Below are 21,766 nucleotides of genomic sequence, written 5' to 3'. Positions count from 1 at the left end.
CTTTGACGAAAGCCAAGCTCGGTGGGTCCCCAGCACCCTCCGTTGCCAGCACCATTAATTCTCAAAAGAAAGTCAAACATTAGCCTGGGAAACAACTTATGCCTTATATAAGTCCCCCCCGGGGAAGGCAGAAGCACAGCTTGTTGGCGCCGAGCTCCCCAACTACAGCAGCGACCAGACTGTGGGACAGTCAAAGGGCTTCAGCCACATTCCACCGCCAGCCCCAGCGGAGGGAGCCAGGCCCAACTACCAGGTAAGGAGAAATGGGGATGCCCCCCCAAGCCCCAGCCCCAGTAGGCCCCTGAGAAGCCCCCAAGGTCAGGCCTTGCTTCCTTACTGCAACTGGCCAAGTCCCTTATGTGCTTTGGGACCTACCTGGGCCCTTTCTGCTGCCCCAGCCTCGTGGACCCAGCCCCAGAGGACAGCCAAAAGCCAGGAGACTCCAGGCTTGGGGGAGACCTTTGCAGCAGGCTCTGCTGGGCTCCGCTAACACTGTGTGTTGGCTCAGGGGGAGCAGGGACCTCCCCACCTCCCCCCACCATCCGGCCCCTGTTGCCAATGTCCACGACCCTTGTTCCCAGCTGTGGGGCCTGCACCACCCCATGCATGCGGCATGTGTGACCAGCCTCTCTGAGCGCATGCATCCTCACAGACACACACACACACACACACACACACACAGCACATACCCAAGCTCCCACAGCTGCACCTTACACTCCAGCCTCAAGATACACATCACTGTAGACACACCCCTGTGCACACACACCTAAACACACCTGTGGCCCATGCCTCTAAACGCCACTGGCTGTGTCTTCATGTATCTGCATAAATCTACGGACACACGCACCCAAGCTCCTATCTGTGCACATTTATACACACACTGTTCTACACACTGGTGCTCACGCATACACCTGGCACACCATCCCACTGCGCTTCCACACCTATCCACAAGCACCCACACAGGACCCACATGCCTACTTACTTCTCCCTGGCCAGGTGCCCTGCCTGCAGCTCTGGTTCATCCTGCCTAGTGCCATGGCCTTCTCTGAGCTCATGGACCGTGTGGGCAGCAAGGGCCCCTTCCAGTTCCTGAACCTGGTCTTGCTAGGCCTCCCAGTCCTCAACCTGGCCAACCACAACCTGCTGCAGATCTTCACAGCTACCACGCCTGCCCACCACTGCCGCCCACCCCCCAACGCCTCCGAGGGGCCCTGGGTGCTTCCCAAAGACCGGAATGGGAAGCCTGAGATGTGCCTCCGTTTCATACATCTGCCCAATGCCAGCCTGCCCAACGACACCCAGGGGGCCACCGAGCCATGCCTGGATGGCTGGGTCTATGACCTCAGCACCACGAGCTCCATCGTGACTGAGGTATGCCCAAAGACACCCCTTCTTCCTCCACCCCCAGACGCACCCCCATACCCTGCCATGCTCGGGGGCAGGGGGACAGGCTGGGCTCTAGTCTCTCAAGGACTGGGACTAGAGAGCAGGGCACTAGACAGGCCAAGAGGAAGGACTTGGTGCAGATGCAGACAAACCCGAAAGTTAGACTTCTTCACAGAGTTGCAAGCATTTCTTCAACACTGTGCCAGGCATGGTGCTGAGCGATAAAGATATAAAAATGTTCTGTCCCTGCCACCACAGGGTCCACAGCCCTGCGAGGGAACGAGGGAACGTTAACTGATGAAAGTACCACGTAAAGAAATGTAAAATTACAACGTCAAAGTCCTTAGGGCTGTTCGCAGGGGTCAGGGGCAGGCCTGGGAGGATGCATCCGGAAGAAGTGACCCTCAGGCTGAGATAAGAATGTCTTTCAAGAGTTAGCCAGAGGGCACCTGAGTGGCTCCATCAATTAAGCATCTGCCTTCGGCTCAGGTCATGATCCTGGAGTAATGGGATCCCTGCTCCCTGCTCAGCAGGGAGTCTGCTTCTCCCTCCTCATGCTGGTGTGCTCACTCACTCTCTCTCTCTAATAAATAAATAAAATCTTAAAAAAAAAAAATTTTAAAAAAAGGAGTTAGCCAGGCAACAAGGAGAAAGAAGGAAATCCCATCCTGTCTCAAGATGGGAGGCTGTGCGGAGCAGGGATCAGACAGTGTACAAGGTGTGTGGAAAAGTGCCTGAGCAGACCCCCCAAAACTCCCAGAGTTACTCAAGGGTTTACCTGCCATTCGTTCAGCCCTTTGCTGACTCTCTGATTCTTCCACCTGCCATCCCCAGGAATGACAGAGGCAAATGTGACCCTCGAACAAACTGTGACAGACCAGTCAGGGGACCATGGTAGGAGGAGGGAGAGGAAATAGGAACGGGCATTTATGGAGGATCTGCAAACTGCCAGGCACATTTTGGTGCTTTGTACACATTGTGATTCTCACCGTGATATTATCTCCTTTTATGCATCCAAAAGACCAAAACTCAGAGAAGGGAAGTGAGAGTCCAGTATCACACAGCAGGTCAGTTTTAGAACTGGGATTTGGGGCACCTGGGTGGCTAGTCAGTGAAGCATCTGCCTTTGGCTCAGGTCATGATGCTGGGGTCCTGGGATGGAGCCTCCACATCAGTCTCCCTGCTCAGCAGGAAGTCTACTTCTCCTTTTGCCCCTAACCCCTGCTTGCATGCTCTCACTCTCTCTCCCTCAAATAAATGGATAAAATCCTAAAAAAAAAAAAAAAAAAAAGGGAACTAGGATTAAAGCAAACACCCACAAGAGGCACGGAGGGATACGGGCTTCTGGCCATTGAAAGGAGGAAGCAGAGAAGGGAGGAACCATGGGATTCCAGGGAGGCTTCCGGGAGGGTAGGGCATCTAAGCAGGGAACAAAGGCCAGTGTTTTCATTGTCCCCTCAGGCCCCATGGGTCCCTCAGGGGCAGTATGTTGCTTTTGCCTCATTAGGAGAGCTATATTTCAAAGAGCTTACCCTGTGCCAGTCCTGTGCCAGACAAGCTGTGTGCAGGGCTCTTGGAATCCCAGGAGGTGGCATATAGAGCCTTTCCCAGGATTACACATGCTTAGGACCTGGCAGAGGTAGGATTTGAATCCAAGATTATCTATTCCTAGTCTCTATACCTGTTTTTCATGTGTTTAATAGATATTTATTTCTATATAAAGCATGTACTATGTGCCACGTACTGTTCTAAGCACTTTATAAATATTAACAATTTTAATCTTGCTGACAACACTATAAGGTAGTTGGTATCATAAGCTCAGTTTTCAGATGGGAGAATCGAAGCATGGAGGTTAAGGGGCCTGTTCAAGTTCACACCACTAATAAAGCGGCAGATTCGGGATCTGAACTCAGGTACCTGGCCCCAGAGTCATGCTCCTAACTATTACACTTGTTCTCATATCCCCTAGATTATATTTACTCCCCATCATAGCTACTTTTTCTCTCCAGTGCCAAGCTCTGTGCCCCAAAAGCATCAAACAAACATTTATTAACAACCACATGCATACTACTGAGGACACAGAGGCAAAGTCCACCGGCTCCCTGCCTGCCCTGCAGGAACTCACCTCTAATGAGGAGACAGAGCAACCCCTCCAGGACCACTGGCAGCTTCCTGAGGCAGGGATCCCCAGCAGTTAGAACAGTGACTGGCCCAGAGGAGGCACTCTGTGAAATAAGTATTTGTGGAGTGAATGGATATGAGCTTTATACACTCAGAGTGCTCTGGGAGCCCAGAGTAGGAGCATCTAACCAGCCTGGAGGGGGATCCAAGAAGGCCAGCTGGAATCAGCAACACTCCACTGGGTGTGACAAGGGAGAGAGTAAGCAGACAGGTTGAAGTGGGCAAGTGTGCCCCAGGCCAAAGCCACAGCATGGGGAGTCAAATGTGCAGGAGCAGGATGAGAACAAAACAGTCAGGATTTCAAGAGACAGGTGAAGGCTGGAGGGGCGAAGCCATGGGGTATGGAGGCCACCAGACATGGGGTTGGAGAAGAGGACCTAGCTTGGATGCTAAGGCGAGGGTGTTGCCTCTGTTCTGAGAAAACAGCCATTGAATGGTGTTGAGTAGGAGTGGTGCGTTCAGGTCACCCTCCAGGGGTGGTCACTCTGCAGGACAGAGAGTGGCTTTGGAGAGTTCTAGTCCCAGGGCAGGGAGACCAGTTAGCAGGCTCCCACAGGGATCCAGGGAAAAGATAATAACTGGAAGGAACAGTGGGAATAGACACCAGAGTTTTCAGGAGTCAGAATCCATGGGACCTGGGGGGAGAATCAAAGATGCCTCAGTATCTATAAAGAAGTTCCCAGATGTATGGGTGACTTGCTGTACAGCTGGACCCTGGGAAATCAGAGAGAAGGAATGAAAGCTACCATCCATGTCCTCTAAACACATGGAAGCTAGCCAGAGAGACAATTGTGCAAGAAGCAGTGACATAACAATCATTGCTACCACTTACTGCATACTTGCCCTGTGCCAGATGGCTCTAAGCACTTGGCCCATATTAATTCATTCAATCCTCACAACAACCCTGAGGTTAGCACCTTTCTTGTCCCACTTGTACAGATGGGGAAACCAAGGGACAGGTCCCCGGGCCCTGGCCCATGGCACCACATTTCATAAATTATGGATCTAGGAGTTAAAGCCAGGCCATCAGGCTCCTTAAGACTGTGTAACCCCACCCACAAACAGTCAGTGTGAATGAGCACCCTGTGGCCACTGGAGGCTGTTGTTCACAGATCCACGTCCTCTGGTGGCAGCACTTCCTACCGGACAGGGAAGGTGTCTCTCTAACCCATCTTTAAAATAAAATAAAAGATTTATTTGTTTATTTTGAGAGAAAGAGAGAACATGAGCAGGAGGAGCAGAGGGAGAAGGAGAGAGAATCTCAAGCAGACTCTGCACTGAGCACAGAGCCTGATGCAGGTCTTGATCTCATAACCCTGAGATCACGACCCTGAGATCACAATCCTGAGATCACAACCTGACCAGAAACCAAGAGTCGTGCGCTTAACCGACCACCACCCAGGTGCCCCTCCATCCCATCTTTCTCATCACTGGACTAGGTGCATAGTAAAGTGCTCAGATTCTGCTGAATGAAGGCCTTGCCCTGTCAGATGCCGGAAGGAGGGATCCAGACATTGCTGACGGCTAGAAAGTGGCTTCCTCTTCAGGGTGAGCCTCAGGTTCCCAGGAGCCTGCCAAGAACAGAGGTTGCAGGTCTTGTACTTGGTCAAGCATCAATTCACATCTGTGCCAGTCAAGTTCCCAGATACCATTCTAGCACTTGGGGCCATGTGAATCTGCATTCCAACAAATGCAGGGTTTCACCAGTCCTCGGGGTACCTTTTTCTGGGTCAGCTGCTCATCAGGCCTGGGCCCCTGAACTCTCAGCTGTGAGAACCCATGGAAGAGGCCCCTAAACAGCCAGGAAAGTGTCAGTGGCCAGACCCAGCAAGGCACTGGTTACCAGCACAGTGATTTTTCTGTCTGTGGCTCCAACGGTGGCAAATTTGTGCTCTATCTGCTAGGGGTGGGGTGAGCAGGGTTTAGGTCCCCATGTGGCAGAGGTAAAACAATGGCTGGGCCTCACCTAGAGGTGGGTCTGTAGAGTGGAGGCAGGGTCTGAATATGCCAGCTGCAGTGCAGAGGGTGGTAATAAAGGTGCGTGGGATCTGGCAACCAGCTCAAGTCCAGGTGACCCTAGTTAGTGGGGGCAAGGGGCCACCCCCTAGAAGGACAATGTGTGATCATGAGCCAGGGTCAAGCAACAGAGTTCGCTTCCTGACTCTGCCCTTTACTAGGAATGTCACGAGGCCAGAAGTCTTGGTTTCCTAATGACAGGAGACCATGCAAGGACAGCATTAGCACAGTGCATGGCCCCTGCAGAACATTCAGCTAACGTCAGCGGCCCCTGTGGCTGTTGTTGTCACTATTATAGTTAACAGACATGTCCTGAGATTAGAGGGGGCCCATGGCTTGGCCACACTCCAGGGCTTCCACCTAGCCCTCCTCTCACACAGCTCCACCCCCACAGCCAGTGACCTGGGGTGTTGGCTCCCCTTTCCACTTCAGTCCTCTCATCTGTAGAACAGGATAACAAGGGACTTTCTTCCGAAGGAGGCTCAGTTGGGAGGACCATGCAGGTGATGTGAGTGAGCACATCTAGGGTCCAGCCGGAGTGGAGGGAGTCTCCCCACCCCCCACCACACCCCACACCCCTGCCCTGATCCCCTAAGCTTTCCTGGCAGGGGCGACCACACATTCCTTTCTCTGAGTTCAGCAAAGACAAGGTTGGAATTTTTCAGAAAGAGCTTTACTAGGACATTAAGAGAAAACAAAGGCCTTTCTTTCAAGTCTGGAAAGTGTGGGGAACATGGATTGTGGGCTCTAGGTTCCCTGGAGAGGAGCTGTAGCCCAGCGCTCCCACAGCACTGAATCTCAGCCCTGTGGGTGCCTGCTTTGAGAGTCCAAAAACCACCCTGCAGCTCTCCAAGGCCAGAGTGGGCCTGAATACACAGGCCCTCCCCACAGGACCCCTGCAATTCCTCTCGGGGCCTTGAGCTTCCCTGTTCTGTCTCCAGGGCCTGAAAGACTGGCAACATGACTAGAACAGGGACACAATGACAAGTGTAAAAGCAGAAAGGAATTCCTGACGCTGTCACGGAATCTAACGATAGTGTAACCCGACTCAAACTGCAGACTCCATGTGGCCCAGCCTGGGCATTGAGTCAAAATCAAAGGAACATAAACCACAGTCTCAACACCGTTAAGACTAATCAAGCCTTCAGCTATAGGTTTTCTTAACAAGGCCTACTCAGGAGTTTGGTACAGCTAACCATACAGAAGAATGCCTAAAATGTCTCTAGGTATCTTTCCCTCCCCACTCCCCGACCCCAAATTCCAGGATGCCTTTAAAAATCTCTCCAATTCTATTTCTGGTTCCCTCATGGCCACACTCTCCCATTCCCAATCCTCTTGCTATCACCACCTACCAAGCCCACAGGTCCTCCAAACATATGGGAATCACACAGTATATCTATTTCCTAGAATTTCCATAACAAAGTACAACAAGCAGGGTGGCTTAAAACAACAGAAACATATCACCTCATAGTTTTGGAAACAATAAGTCCAAAATTAAGATGTAAGGATGCTCTCTCCCAAGGCTCTAAGGAGGAACCCTTTCTTGCCTCTTCCAGTTTCTGGGGGTTGTCCATGATCCTTGGCATTCCTTGGCTTATCCATGCATCACTCCAGTCTCTACCTCCATTGTCATATGATGTTCTATCTCTGTGTCTGTATCTTCTCTTCTTACAAGAACACCAGTCATATTGGGTTAAGGGCCCAGACCTACCCCAGTATGACCTCATCTTAACTAACTATATCTGCCACAATGCTATTTTCAAATAAGGCCACATGCTAAGGGGTTACGACTTCAACCTGTCTTTTCAGGGGACACAATTTAACCCATAGCAGTTGCACATCCAAGATCTGAGCCCCATGGATCTGTGTTGATCTGCAGGGCAACCCTGGCCACATTTTTATCATCAGCTCTTATGATTTGTATTAGCCATGAAATCTCTGGGAACAACTAAGAGTATACATTTGAGATCCAAGATTTTTTTTAAGCTCTAACCACAAAGCCCTTCTTCTGAGCTTTAAACCCTCATTTTACCCTTCCCTAGTAGACCGTTGCCAAGGAAGCTTTTCGAGTCTGATTGTGATGTTTTTCCAGTCCTCCTTTCTAACACGTGGTTATAGATCCTACATATAAGCCTAGACACTCTCCATCCTGACATACAATCATTCTGGCAAAGCAAAACTGTCCTCCACATAGTATCTAGAATGTAGACCCTATGACTTCTCATTTAGACATCAGCATATCCTAACCATGAAGGTTTTCCATTTCTCTATTCTTTCTGTGGAATGCTCAGTCCTTCAATCCCAGTAAATACTTATTTAATGAGGGCAGCCTGGGTGGCTGAGTGGTTTAGCACTGCCTTCAGCCACGGGGCATGATCCTGGAGACCTGGGATCAAGTCCCACGTCAGGCTCCGTGCATGGAGCCTGCTTCTCCTTCTGCCTGTGTCTCTGCCTCTCTCTCTCTCTCTCTCTCTCTCTCTTTCTCTCTCTCTCTCTCTCACACACACACACACACACACACAAATAAATAAATAAAATCTAAAAAAAAAACGTACTTAATGAGTGCCTACTATGTAGCAGGCACTGTTCTAAGCAATGGAAGTATAGTAGTGAACAAAACAAACTAAACACTCTCCCCTCATCAAGATGATAACCTTGCAGGAGAAATAAACACACAAAAAGGAACTATATAATACATCTCATGGTACAAATGCTATAAAGAAAAGAAAGTGGGGTGGAGGAATGTAGACTTCTGGGAGTTATAATTTTAAATAGAGTGGTCAAGGGAGTTCTCACTGAGAAGATAATGTCTGAGCAAAGATCTGAAGGAGGTGAAGGAGCAAGCCAAGTAGCTACCTAGGGAAAGAACTTTCCAGGCCAAGAAAACACCATATGCCAAGAGTCCGAGGTGCCTGACATGTTTAAGAGACGGCAAGAAGACCAACTACAGTGAAGTATGTGGGGAAATAGTAGTAGCAAATGAGAGCAGAAAGGTAACAGGGATAAATCTGGGAGCAGATTCTGCAGGAACTTATGGGCCACTATAAAGATTTGGGCATGTTTTAAACATGACTGAAAGCCTATTCTAAGAATTATATTTCCTGTAAATTGCTCAATTTTCAAGTAGAAACTGACTTGTGACAGTTATTCTAATGCGTACCTCACCACAAATAGCATGGTATAAACCAAGACTCAGCAGATGTGATCTCAGACAGTGGAGAAGGGCAACAGCCTTAAACTAACACAGATGGGTCTGACATTGACCCTCTCATGATCCAAACAGAATGATTTCTTAAAGCACTAAGTGACACAGAGGTTGGGGGGGAATCAAATTTCCATTTGCAATTTCTTGTGGGATATATCAGGATAGGCTATGTTGCCATAAAAGAGTCAACAATAATTCAATGGCCTGCAGGATATTGAAGTGGTTCTCTTCCTCATGCAATAGATATAAGGTGAGAATTTCAGGTCAATGGGCAGTTTTGTCCATAGGGTCATTCAGGGACCCAGATTGACAGCAGCTTCGCCATATTTAATACATGGCTTCCAGAGTTGCTCTAGTTGTCACCATTCCTACCAAGAGGAAGGGAGAAAGCATTCAAGTCCAGACCATGGATTCTCTCTTAATAAAATGAGGTGGAAGGAAAAGCATTTCTTCCACTTACAATCCATTGTCAAGAGCTATGTGGCCCCACTTATTACTGGGTCACCTGGGAAATGTACTGCTTATTTTGGAAGGGGGGAGGATGTGAGTGAATTTAGGTGGACAGTAGGTCTTTAGATTTTCCTAAAGGAGCTTCCCACAGCATACCACAAAGTACCGGAAGTCTCTCTAAACACCCTCTGGCATACTCCTCCTCACACCCCCTCACTTCCTCCTTCACTCTTTACCCTCCTCCATCACCATACACATACCATGCAGGCTCCCTTCTCAGCCAGAAGAGCCCACTGGGTTCACTGGCCATTCTGGGCCACCAGGACACAGCCGGAAGACCTGGAGTCTTCATCCACCCCATCCCCCTCACTTCCAGCAGAGGAAAAGTGGAAAGAGCTCTCTGGGATGCATGGTTCTTCCCCCACACTGTTTCATTTCCAAAACATTCTTGCGAGGCATTTTCAGTGAATAAAATTCTCCAGTTCATTACACAAGTAGTTCAAGACAGCTGGACAAAGGGTGTATGTTGGGGATTAGCAGAGATTAGGCCAGACAGGTAGGCAGGGGCCAGAGCATGAGGGCTTTATAAATCTGTGTCAACAGAGCTTTCTTTTTACCCAAAGGGCAGGAGGAAGCCAGGGAGTGCTTTAGGCAAGACAGGAACCTGACCTGAGTGGTGTTTTAGAAAGTCATGCAGGTTAGCAGAAGAAGCATGAATAGAAGGTACTGAAATCAAAGGCTGGGAGCCCTGTCTGAAGATCTCCACAGTCATCATTAGTGGGCCTCAGTCTCCTTATCTGTAGAATGGGGACGATGATGATAGTTATGCCCCAGCATTGTGGGTTGTTGTGGGGACTGAAGAGGTTAAGCTTGGGAAGTGGTTCCTTACAGCAGTGCCTGGTGCCCTGTAGCCCTCCATGAAATCAGCCATTATTATTAACCTTGCACTAAGATAGTAGCAGTGGAAAGAGAAGAATCCAGATTCCAGAAATATTCAAAAGTTAGAAACTGGAAGGTGGATTGATAGTGCACTGGAGAGGGATGAGGCAAGGTGGGGTTTCCAGCCACTGAGATCGAGACCCCGTGAGGAGGAGTGGGGCACAAGTCTCGTTGACTCTGAGGTGACCCTGAGACATCATCTAGTAGAATTTTCCAGAATGCAACTGACTCAACTGGTCTCAGGGCCAGAAGAGAGGTGGGGCTGAAAATATGGGTTGGAGTCTTCCTCACAAAGTAGAAATTGAAGCCATAGGAGCAGGTGATGTTTCCTCGGGAGAATGGATAAAAGAGAGGGAGACCCATAAAGAGCCCTAGGGAGAAAGGAGCCCATGGAGGAAGAGGAGGAGTAGTAAATAGGGAGAGGAAGATCTGGCAGAGGGAGAGTCAGCATCAGCAATGCCAAGGGCTGCCAGAAGGTCAGGTTACAGAAGGTTCCAGGGGGCTCAGTGAAAAAGACCTCATAGGGGGCTCTGGAGAGCACAGTGTCGACAGCGTGGTGCCGGGGGCGTGGGGGCAGTGCAGAATTGAGAAATGATCAGGAGATGAGGCCGGGGTGACAGCAAGTAGAGCTTCTCATTCAAGAGATTCAGCTTTGAAGGGGAGGGAGAAATGAAGTGAATGTGGATGGAAGGGTATTCCCAAGGTGGAGAGATCTGAGAGACAGAGACAGGGGATGTGGGATGGAGCAGCAGTGTTCCCTGTGGAGGAGAGAGAGACAATGTTCACAGCAGCAATGTGCACAATAGCCAAACTGTGGAAGGAGCCTCTATGTCCATCGAAAGATGAATGGATCAAGAAGACGTGGTCTATGTATACAATGGAATATTCCTCAGTCATCAGGAAAGTCGAATACCCACCATTTGCTTCAATGGATGGAACTGGAGGGTATGATGCTGAGTGAAATAAGTCAATCGGTGAAGGACAATCATCATATGGTTTCACTCATACCAGGAATATAAGAAATAGTGAAAGGGATTGTAAGGGAAAGGAGGGGAACTGGGTGGGAAAAATTAGAGAGGGAGACAAATCATGAGAGACTTCTAACTCTGGGAAACAAACAAAGGGTTGTGGAAGGGATGGTGGCGGGGCAATGGGGTAACTAGGTGATGGGCACTGAGGAGGGCACTTGATGGGATGAGCACTGGGTGTTATACTATATGTTGGCAAATTGAATTTAAATTTTATTTTTTAGGGATGCCTGGGTGGCTCAGGAGGCTGAGTGTCTGCCTTCGGCTCAGGATGTGATTCCAGGGTCCTGGGATTGAGTCCCACATCAGGCTCCCTGTGAGGAGCCTGCTTCTCCCTCTGCCTATGTCTCTGCCTCTCTCTCTCTGTCTCTAATGAATAGATAAATAAAATATTTTAAATAAATAAATAAATAAATTTTATTTTTTTAATTTTAAAAATGTAAAAAAAAAAAAAAAGGAAAGAGAGATCTAGGCAGCCCCTGAATGTGACAGTTAAGCAGATCCTGCAAGCTCCTGACAGACCACACATGCTGGAGAGGAACTGTCATTACACGCTCAGGGTCAGGGACCCAAAGAGCCACAGGCAGACCCAAGGAGCCCGGGGTCTGGCTGTAAGCAGAACTGGCCTTGGGAGGAGGAGGCCAGGCTCAGGGAAGTCAGGAGAGGGTGCTGGGGGCAGGCGGCCCCTGGGGGGCACCGGCTGAGCATGGCTGGGAGGGTGGTCCAGATGGAGCCAGGCTGCCACTGCCTTTCTCCTGTGCAGTGGGACTTGGTGTGCAGCTCCAACAAACTGAAGGAGGTGGCCCAGTCTCTCTTCATGGCAGGCACACTGATCGGGGGGATCGTGCTGGGAGACCTGTCGGACAGGTGAGACCTCGGGGCCTCTGGAGCAGGGGCACAACCTATGAGGACATCCCACCTCACTCTGACCCCCCATGCATGCCCAAAGAAGCAGAGAGCCAGGGGAGGCAGGAGGCACAGTCCCTGCCATGCGGCCTTGGGCAAGTCCCATTCCCTTTCAGGGCACAGCCCTCTCTCTGCCCCAAAGCTCTTACAGCTGGAATCTTCCTCCCTCCTCAGACCCTGGGGAAAAACCTCAAGATTCTCAGACGCAGTGTAGCGCCTATGTGGCAGTGGTGGTGGAGTGCACCGACTGTTTGGGGGTAGGAAGTCTCTTGACCTCTGCTCAGGCCACTAAGCAGGGGGCAGGTGATCACTCATTAACTTGAACCTGTAACTGCAAACCTGTCAAAAAACATAGCAATTACCAGTGAGGCTCTGTCTAAAGAAGGAGTTTACATGCCCTGCCTACCCCCTTTGGGAGGTAGGGAGTCCAACTCTTTGCCCTGAGACCTGCAGAGTCACTGTCTCAGCTAGCTCACCGTGGCTAACCCCGTCTCTCCTCTCCTGTGAGTTCCAGGTTTGGCCGCAAGCCCATCCTGACCTGTAGCTACCTGCTGTTGGCAGCCAGCGGTTCAAGTGCGGCCTTCAGCCCCAGCGTCTCCATCTACATGGTCTTCCGCTTCCTGTGTGGCTGGAGCATCTCAGGGATTGTGCTGAGCACTGCGATCTTGAGTGAGCCACAGGGGGAGGGGGCATGGGAAGAGGAGTTGGAAGGGGGGCATCCAGCCCGAAACCAAGGGCCTGGCCCAACACAGGTTCCCTGTGACTTTGGTCACATAAGATGCTGCCCCTCTCAGGATCTCAGAGGCCCTCTCTGAGTGTAAGAACAACAGGAAGCATAATAGCAGCAGCTATCAATACGGAGGACCCTACCCTGGGCCTCACGGTCTACTGGGTACAGGATCCCATTCAGTCCACACACACAAGGAGGTGACACTGTTGTCCTCATTTTATAGACACGGACATTGAAGCCTAACAAGGGAAGTCGTTTGCCTCTGGAGAGGCAGTCAAGAGCGTGGGCTTGAGTAGGGGTGGGGGGCACCTGTCTGGCTCAGTCGGTAGATCATGTGACTCGATCTCAGGGTTGTGAGTTCGAGCCCCATGTTAGGTATAGAGATTACTTACAAATAACTTTTTTTAAGTCTTTAAAAAAAAAAAAAAGAGTGTGGGCTTAGAAGTCAGAGAGACCTAAGTTTGAGTCCTACCTTCTTGAGTTTTATTCATAGCATTGTATGGGGGCAATGAGCCCTTACGATCAGGGTCAGATCAAGTAGCTGTTGTGGGGTGGGCAGGAGCGGGTGTTCCTTCATGGGAAGGTTGCCCAGGGCCCAGCACGATCTTAATCTGGTCCTTGGGCTCCTCCTGCAGATGTCGAATGCGTGTCCATCCAGACGCGGGCCATCATGTCAACTTTAATGGGTTACTTCTATACCGCTGGCCAGTTCCTTCTGCCTGGCCTGGCCTATGCCATCCCCCAGTGGCGCTGGCTACAGTTAACCGTGTCCATTCCCTTCTTCGCCTTCTTCCTGTTGTCCTGGTATGTGGCCCTCTCCTCTTCATCTCCCTCCTTATGCCCGCTGGGGCCAAACAGGGGGAGCCCATGTCTGACCAGGCTGGCTGACTCTATCCCAGGATACCTCTGTTCCAGAGTCGGGAAGGGCATTCCAGAAAGGAGGAATTAATACACAAAGGTATGCTGCAGGAGCAAGTGTCTGGGGGGCGGTCAGTGGAGGAAGGGGCTGAGTTGAAATACAGGGTATGGGGCCAGACTGTGGAGAACACAGAAAGCCAAGGAGTCTCAACTTCATGTGGAGGGACAGAGAATGCCTCTGAATGTGTCTGTGTTGCGGGAAGGCCTGATCAAGCTTGTTTGTGACACAAGGACAGACCCATGTGGGTGGGGATGAAAGAGAGAAGAGACATGTCTGTGAAGGTAGGAGGAACCTCAGGAACGAGTCTGAGAGGCATTTTGAAAGACAAATCCACAGAGTTTGGTAACTTCTAAATTTGAAATATAAAGGAATGGAAAACCCAAGCCTGGGAATCTAGGAAAATCAAGGTGTCTTGGTGTGTCAGAGACCCCAAATAGGTCAAGAGCTATGATAGTGATCATCACCTCAGACCTAAGGCATGTTGAAAACAGGACCTGAATCCCCAAAATATAATTTGTTTTTTGTTTGTTTGTTTGTTTGTTTGTTTGTTTGTTTGTTAAACAGGCTCCATGCTGGGCATGGAGCCCAATGTGGAGCTTGAATCCATGACCCTGAGATCAAGATCTGAGCTGAGACCAGGAGTCGGACATTTAACCGACTCAGAGTGACACTTTACTGAGCACTTACTATGTGCAAGGCCCTTTCCTAGGCATCAACCTAGGTCATCCCAATCCTCATGGCATCTCTGTATGAAGGAGGCATTATTGTCTCACTTTACAGATGAGGGAACGGAAGGAAGCTCAGATAAGTGAAGCTACCCACCCCCACCCCCTGCCCCGTGCCAGGTTTGCACATAAAGACACAGAACTGGGATGGGCCTTTATTTGAAAATGAGAATAGAATCATCTAGAGGGGGATGGACAATCTTGTGGAAAGAGAGGTGGTCGGAGGGTCCAGGGTAGAGCCAGGGAATGTTCACAGCCAGGGATGCGAGCAGACAAAGAACAGAGAGTATCGAGGGCAAAGTAAGGGCAGATGGTCAACAGGGTACGGTCCAGAATTTAGGTCCCTTCCCCCTGTGACTTGGGTCAAGCCTCACCTACTCTGAGCCTCAAGATCTTCCTAGGCAAAATGAAGACAATAATGCCCATCACCCGGATTATGTTTGCCTGGTCTGCAGGAAGGCTCCTTAATCAGAAGAATCTGTTACTATTTGCAGGGAGAGGAGGTCAGATTCCAGGCCCTGGCTGTGGTGTGTGGGAGGAACTCACTGCCGACCTTGCCTAGGCAGAAATGAGACCACAAGGCCAGCAGGATAGCTTTGAACCTAGGAGGCCACCACTGTCACTGTCAGCTGGGCTTGTGGTTTGAGGCTAGATGATCAATGCCTACTCCCCCAGGCCCTCCCTGGAGTCAAGTCCTGGATGCCAGTGGAGGCCACAGACATAACTGACCCCACTCAGACGAGACTTTTTTAAAACATCAATCCTTTGTACCACCCCCACCCGCCCCCCACATCCACCTCCTCTACTCCTCTTAGCCTAATGACACTCGGGGTCTGCTCAGGGTGAACCAACCCCAAAAGTATAGCCTAAAGGTGGGGAAAGTGACATTGGCTGCCCACTCACCAATCCCAGGACCTTATGCTGTGCTTGTACTCTAGCAGAATTGGTCTTCTGCCTCAAACCCATTCCCTAAGCCACAATCCCTACTCCAAGCCACCTTCTCAAGCTGCCGCAGGACTGCAGCCCTGCCCCTTCTTCACCCTGGGATGCAGCCCAAGGAAGGCTGGGGAGGTGAATGTACGGGATCCTCCAGCTGTCTAGCCTCGAACATGCCATCCCTTCCCCAGGATGCACCTGCCTTGGCCGAGGCCCAAGTCTCCTAGCTAAGGAAGACACCCAAGGATAACAAGTGGCCCAGGTAGGGGGCAGAGGAAGAGCTCTTCTGGAAGGGGAAAGAAGAGAATGCTAGAATTTGTGCTGGCTGCAGGCAGTCCAGGTGCAAAGCTTGGCCACGTTTAAATTCCATGAAATCCACAGTAAAACAGCTCGGGTTTCTGGACCTCCTACCCCTCAGTCCTTCCGGCCCCTCAAACAAGGTTCTGGCAGGGGGCAAGTCACTGTGACTTGATTCTGGCACCCAGGTGGATACCAGAGTCCATACGCTGGATGGTCGTGTCTGGAAAATTCTCAAAGGCCCTGAAAATACTCCGGCGGGTGGCTACCCTCAATGGCAAGAAGGAAGAAGGAGAGAAACTGAGCATGGAGGTAGGAGCAGAGAGGGATTATAGTCTGGAGCAGAAGCCCTCCTCTTGCCTCTGCTTTCCTGCTCATAAGCCAACATCATATCCAATGCCCCAAGCAAAGTCCTCCAGGGGCACCAGGCCTGCACCTCCCTCTCTCCTCCCTCCTGCCCACCAGCTGATCACTAATGACACTCCTCTCCTCTGCTGAAAGGAGCTCAAATTCAGCATGCAGAAGGAGATCTCCTTGGCCAAGGCCAAGTATAGCATCGCTGACCTGTTCCGGACACCCAACCTGCGCCGTGTGACCTTCTGTCTTTCCCTGGCCTGGTAACCACCCACCCCTCCCTGCCCGCACCCTAGCACCTCTGCCAAACAGGGGTGATGAACAAGGCTTCTGGCAGGTTCACCTAAGGGGAAGGCCTAGGGCATCTGCAAAGAGGAGTCAAGAGATCTCCTCCCTGGGCTGCCCCAGCCCAACCCCAATCCTGGAAATAAATCTTCTGTGTCCTCGCCACACACTAGGCTCCGGCCATCAGGGTCTGCTTCCATGTTGGGTCTTGCCCACAAGGCAAATGTTCCAGACCCATCACAGCTCACATCCCTATGGCAATTTCCCCATTCCATGCCTCTCTGTCATTGCCTCCACTGGTCCAGTTCTGCCCTAGGGGATCCCACAGAGCAAGGCTGGCCCTCAGAGCTGGAAGACAGAAATCATGCTTCTCCTGAGTCTTCTCTTCTGTCTGACGTTCTACAGCTCCTACATAGCCTTTTCTGTAACCAGGTTCTGAGACGCTCCTCTATCCCTACATGAATAGGGTCCAATTTGTCCAGGGACTTCAAAAGGCATCTCTCAATTTTGAGAGGGAAAGGGGAAGCAACTAACCCATATGCACAGCTTGACTCTCTCCCCTCTCCCACTCTAGATGTTAAACTATTACCCAACCAAGAGAGATCATTTACTACCTCCTTTGGCCTCCCAGAGTCCCGCCAGTCCTGATAATCTCAGGTGTCAATTATGTGGCATCTTTGCCACCACAGCCTAGACCATACCCACATCAGACATAACCAATGAATCCCAGCACTGAGCCCAGACACAATCTCAAAGAGCTCAGAACAGCTCTCCAGCAGCCCCTACCAATTAGCTGCAGTTGGGATAAGAAATGAAACTGTTCATCCTCCTGGTGACCAATGACCAGTATGGGGACAGACCAGTTCAGCTGCAGATGCCAATCAATCCCTCTCTTCCCCTCAGGTTTTCCACCGGTTTTGCCTACTACAGTTTGGCTATGGGTGTGGAAGAATTTGGAGTGAACCTCTACTTCCTCCAGCTCATCTTTGGTGGGGTCGACATTCCGGCCAAGTTCATCGCCGTCCTCTCTATAAACCATCTGGGCCGACACATCACCCAGTCCTGTGCTCTCCTCCTGGCAGGAGGGTCCATCTTGGCTCTCATCTTTGTGCCCTCGGGTGAGAAGCCAGGGCTAGGCCTGGCTAGGCTAGGCTAGGCCTCTGAAAGAGGCCCAATGCTTCCGTGGACATCACAGGTTACCACAGGCTGGGACCCCAATTCTACTGCCTGTGCCCCTAATTATCTGTGTTACCTTGAGCAGGTCCCTGGGCTCTCTGGGGCTCATATCGCCCATCTGGAAAATAACTCAGTTGGCTAAATGATATCAAAGCTCCTTTCCAGATCTGACTCAGACTGGGCAAAGTATGGTGGTGTCTGGCTAGTGGGATTGGATTGCTCAGGGATTGGGCATGGCCTGGTGACATGGCTACAGAAAAGCTGGTGTGAGAAAAACACAGAGCTAAGTGCTCAGGGAAGACCCCACAACCTACTCTACCATGACCTTGGAAAAGCCACTTTTATATAGATGCTTGTGTGTTGATATACCCATATCCTTCCAAAGGAACTTGAGCTATTTTAGGACAAGCATATATACAACAAAATATGAGAGTAGGGAACCAGAGCCAGGGAAAAACACAAATGCAGCAGGACAGCCTGCAAATCACTAGAAATAGCAGAGGGACTATTACTCAGCTTTAAATTTAGATCTGAGCTTTCCAGCAGCCAAAGCAAAAAGGGAGACAGAGTCCGCTAAGGAGTGAGAACACTCAGGTGCTCCTGAGCCCAGGGTGCATCGCATTTTCTTCCCTCTGCAGATTTGCCAACCCTGAGGACAGTCCTGGCTGTGTTTGGGAAGGGCTGCCTGTCCAGCTCCTTCAGCTGCCTCTTCCTCTACACGAGCGAGCTATACCCCACCGTCATCCGGTAGGTGCTGGACTCGGGGCCGGCCCAGCCAAAGGATGCAGGGTCAGGTGGGATTGTGGCATCCTCCTGCTCCTGCCCAGGGGTCCCAGAGCTGCCCTTTAAGAATCGGCTGCCAACCCCTGCTCTGGACTCTCCCAAGGCAAACAGGTATGGGCATAAGCAACTTGTGGACTCGTGTAGGAAGCATGGCTGCCCCACTGGTGAAAATCACAGCAGACTTTCAGCCCTTCATCCCTAATGTTTTATTTGGGACCATCACCCTCCTTGGAGGCGGTGCCGCCCTGTTCCTGCCTGAGACCCTCAATCGGCCCTTGCCAGAGACTATCGAAGACATAGAGACCTGGTCAGTCCCTTGCCTCTGGTCCCTCTGGAACTCCTCACTGGGGAAGCAGGTCCAGACCCAGGACTTTTCCTGAGATCTCTTTCCCTAGGTCCTGGCAGACGAAGAAACCAAAGCAGGAACCAGAAGCAAAAAAAGCATCCCAGAGGATCCCTCTGCATCCTTGTGGACCAGGCCCAGACCCCAGCTGAGGGCAACAGAGCCCCCTTTCTCTGCCCTCCAGAAACAAATCCTAGCCAGGTCCTCACCTGCCTCTGGGCTCTGAGGGCACCTTGGGGGCCGCTGAGCAGGTCCATGCTCCAGTTCAAAGGTTCCACCATAGGCCTTTCTATACCTTACCCTTGTCCTCTTCATCCCTCAGCCCAGGCCTTGCCATAGCCCTTCCCCACTGGCCACCTTTGTCCCACCCTCCTTTCCCAGGGGTTCCCCCTGGACTCAGTCCCAACAAAGACAGCTTCTCCTTCTTGCTCCCCACCCTTTTCTTCAATGGGAGGGTTCAATAAATGACAATGAACTCAAGCTATAATGCTCAGGAATGGGGGTGGCACAGAGATGGGGACAGGCCACCACGCAGACATGTGCACTACAAATCCATCCCCAGTACTGTGTGTAACATGCAGGTGTGGGCACACAGGTACATACAAGCTGGGCTGATGTGAACCTGTGTGCACATGTGTGAGTGCCCTAGGTGCATATACACCAAGCCTGCTCAGGCTGCAACCACAACATACCACAAGTGGATCATTTAAACAACAAACATTTCTTCTCCCAGTTCTGGATGTGGGAAATTCAAGATCAAGATGCTAGCAGACTCAGTTCCTAGTAGGAGCCCTCTTCCTGCCTTGCAGATGGCCACCTTCTCATTGTGTCCTCACTTGGTGGGAAGAGCAAGAGAGAAGCAAGGTTTCTGCTGCCTCTTCTTCTGAGAAAACTAATTCCACATGACACCCCACCCTCATGACCTCATCTATGCCCAATTACCTTCCAAAGGCCCCACCTCCAATGACCATCACACTGGAAGATAGAGCACCAACATATAAATTTAGGGGAGGATGCAATATAGTCCAAAGCAAGTCTTATGGTTGGAAATACCCTGTGGGCACATACATGTCCCAGTGTGTGTGAGCAGAGGTCAGAACAAGCCCAGAGCAACTGCAGACAGAACCCTGGGCCTCTCTGGTCCCAATCCACCGGCTCCCCCAGGTCTCTGATCTACATCCCAGGCCCATGCCACTGGATATCTCTGTGTCCCATTTAAGCAAGAAAACTTCAGTCAAAGCCAAAGGCTGCCAATGTCACCCCATGTTCCCCAAGTTCCTTCCAATCCCAGCAGAGAGTCAGTCTCTCACTGGGACCCTGCATCCAGCCCCTTGGGAAGGCAGCCTCTGCTTTCCCCCACAGGGTTCCACCCATTCACTTTCTCCTGGCTCTTTCTCATCACCAATCAAATAAGCTCCAGCCTCTCCTATCTTAATAAAAACCAACCAAACCCACCAGCCTTCCTTGGGGCCATATCTCCCACTAGGGGCTACACTGTCTCTTTCTCCCCTTCTCAGCTAAACTTTGTACAAGAGCTGTGTCTCTCCCTGGCTTGCACCTTGGAACCTTGTACCTCTTCAGACTGCACTCCCACCGCTTCCCTGAGGGCTGTCACAGATGGTACTCAGCACCCCCAGTGCTGAACCCACTGGTCATTTTCATCCTGCTTGTCATTTGGCCTTGCAACAGACTCAGATCCTTTTGGCTGTGCCCTCTTTCCCTGGTTTCTGAGATGCTCTGTGCATGCAGGTCCCTCCCATACTGTGGCTTCTCCTTCAGAGTCTCCTTGAGGGCTTCCTGTAAATGCTACCAAATACTGCTTGGCCTGTTCTGTCCCCACCCTTCCTCAAGGGTCAACATCCCCAGAACGTGCTAACTGAACAATTCTATGACCTCTGGTCATGGCTGACTGGACCCGATGGCCCTCCTGATCCCATCATTCATAATGTGTTCCTTCTTGGGCTGGGGATCTGAGTTATGGAGGTTCTGGTCCATCCCTTGGTCCTTGTCCTGGGAAGGCAAGTTAGCATGACGGTGGGCCAGCCAGATGTAAGTAGATCAGAGAAAGCCGTTTGAAGAGAAAGAAAAAAGCAAATGCGCAGAGAAAAAGGATACCAAAAGACACAGGGGCCCAGATGAAAAGACTCAGTGAGGGGTGCCTGGGTGGCTCAGTAGGTTAAGCGTCTGCCTTTGGCTCAGGTCATGATTCCAGGGTCCTGGAATCAAGCTCCACATCAGACTCCCTGCTCAACAGTGGTGGGAGGGTCTGCTTCTCTCTCTCCCTCTGCCCCTCCTCCCTGCTTGTGTGCTCTTTCTCTGTCAAATAAATACATAAAATCTTAAAAAAAAAAAAAAAAAAGACTCAGTGAGACTATCACAATTCTTTTTTTCCAAGATTTTATTTTTTTTATTTGACAGAGAGAGAGCAAGCAAGAGCAGGGAGGAGAGGAGGAGGGAGAAGCAGACGCCCCACTGAGTAGGGAGCCCTACATGGAGCTCAATCCCAGGACCCCAAGATCATGACCTGTACCGAAGGCAGATGCTAACCGACTAAGCCACCCAGGCACCCCTCTATTCACATTGACTCTTAATGGATTCCAGGTCCCAGGTCCTCCTTGGACCTGGATATACGTTCTGACCCTGAGTTCGAGAAAAAATCCTGAATTCTCTAAACAGCTTTTTATTTTGTTTCAGTTAAACTCAAGGGTTTCCAAACCAAACAATTCCAAAAGCAGCTCCTCCCCCTCTATCATTTCAACACTGATGTTCCCCAGACTTCTTTCCTAAGACCCCTTCCTCGAACATTCTTTACCAGCCCTGTCCAGGAGAAATGTAATGCAAGCCACTTATGTCATTTACAATTCCTAGCAGCTATTTCTTAAAAAGAGGTCAAATTAATTTTAAGTATGTATATATGACAATAATAATATATTTTATTTAACCCAAAATACCCATATTACCATTTCAACATGTAATCAGTACAAAAGTTATCGATAAAGATATTTTACAGCCTTTAATTCATATTGAGTCTTCAGAATCTGGTGTGTATTTGACCCTAATAGCATATGTCAGTTCAGACTAGCTCAGTTCACATGCTCAGCAACAGC

At 50.5% G+C, this 21,766-nt stretch overlaps 1 protein-coding gene and 1 long non-coding RNA gene across 2 annotated transcripts in view; one reads left to right on the top strand and one right to left on the bottom strand.

The window, feature by feature from the left end:
* LOC112924344 (uncharacterized) overlaps window positions 1-21,766 on the bottom strand; it is a 92,834-nt gene that overhangs the window by 27,596 nt on the left and 43,472 nt on the right. The window lies entirely within an intron of this gene.
* SLC22A8 (solute carrier family 22 member 8) lies at window positions 116-19,139 on the top strand. The gene is made up of 11 exons (XM_026004628.2): window positions 116-253; window positions 997-1,371; window positions 11,969-12,072; window positions 12,626-12,780; window positions 13,477-13,645; window positions 15,907-16,030; window positions 16,220-16,335; window positions 17,261-17,475; window positions 18,172-18,280; window positions 18,420-18,623; window positions 18,712-19,139. Exons 2-11 carry the CDS (start codon window positions 1,036-1,038, stop codon window positions 18,809-18,811), a joined length of 1,632 nt encoding a protein of 543 aa, XP_025860413.1. The 5' UTR covers window positions 116-253; window positions 997-1,035; the 3' UTR covers window positions 18,812-19,139.

This window comes from Vulpes vulpes, chromosome 5, assembly GCF_048418805.1.
Source record: "Vulpes vulpes isolate BD-2025 chromosome 5, VulVul3, whole genome shotgun sequence".
Taxonomy (NCBI): Eukaryota; Metazoa; Chordata; class Mammalia; order Carnivora; family Canidae; genus Vulpes; species Vulpes vulpes.
Note: the sequence above shows the minus strand (reverse complement) of the source record. Positions and strands in the feature narration are given on the sequence as shown.

What these genes read in the sequence shown, in the direction of transcription:
- SLC22A8 (XM_026004628.2), top strand. Translation starts at nt 1,036, where the DNA reads ATGGCCTTCTCTGAGCTCATGGACCGTGTGGGCAGCAAGGGCCCCTTC. An exon ending in TTCTGTCTTTCCCTGGCCTG is followed by an intron (nt 16,336 to 17,260) that starts GTAACCACCCAC and finishes TCTTCCCCTCAG; the next exon opens with GTTTTCCACCGGTTTTGCCT. An exon ending in CTATACCCCACCGTCATCCG is followed by an intron (nt 18,281 to 18,419) that starts GTAGGTGCTGGA and finishes GACTCTCCCAAG; the next exon opens with GCAAACAGGTATGGGCATAA.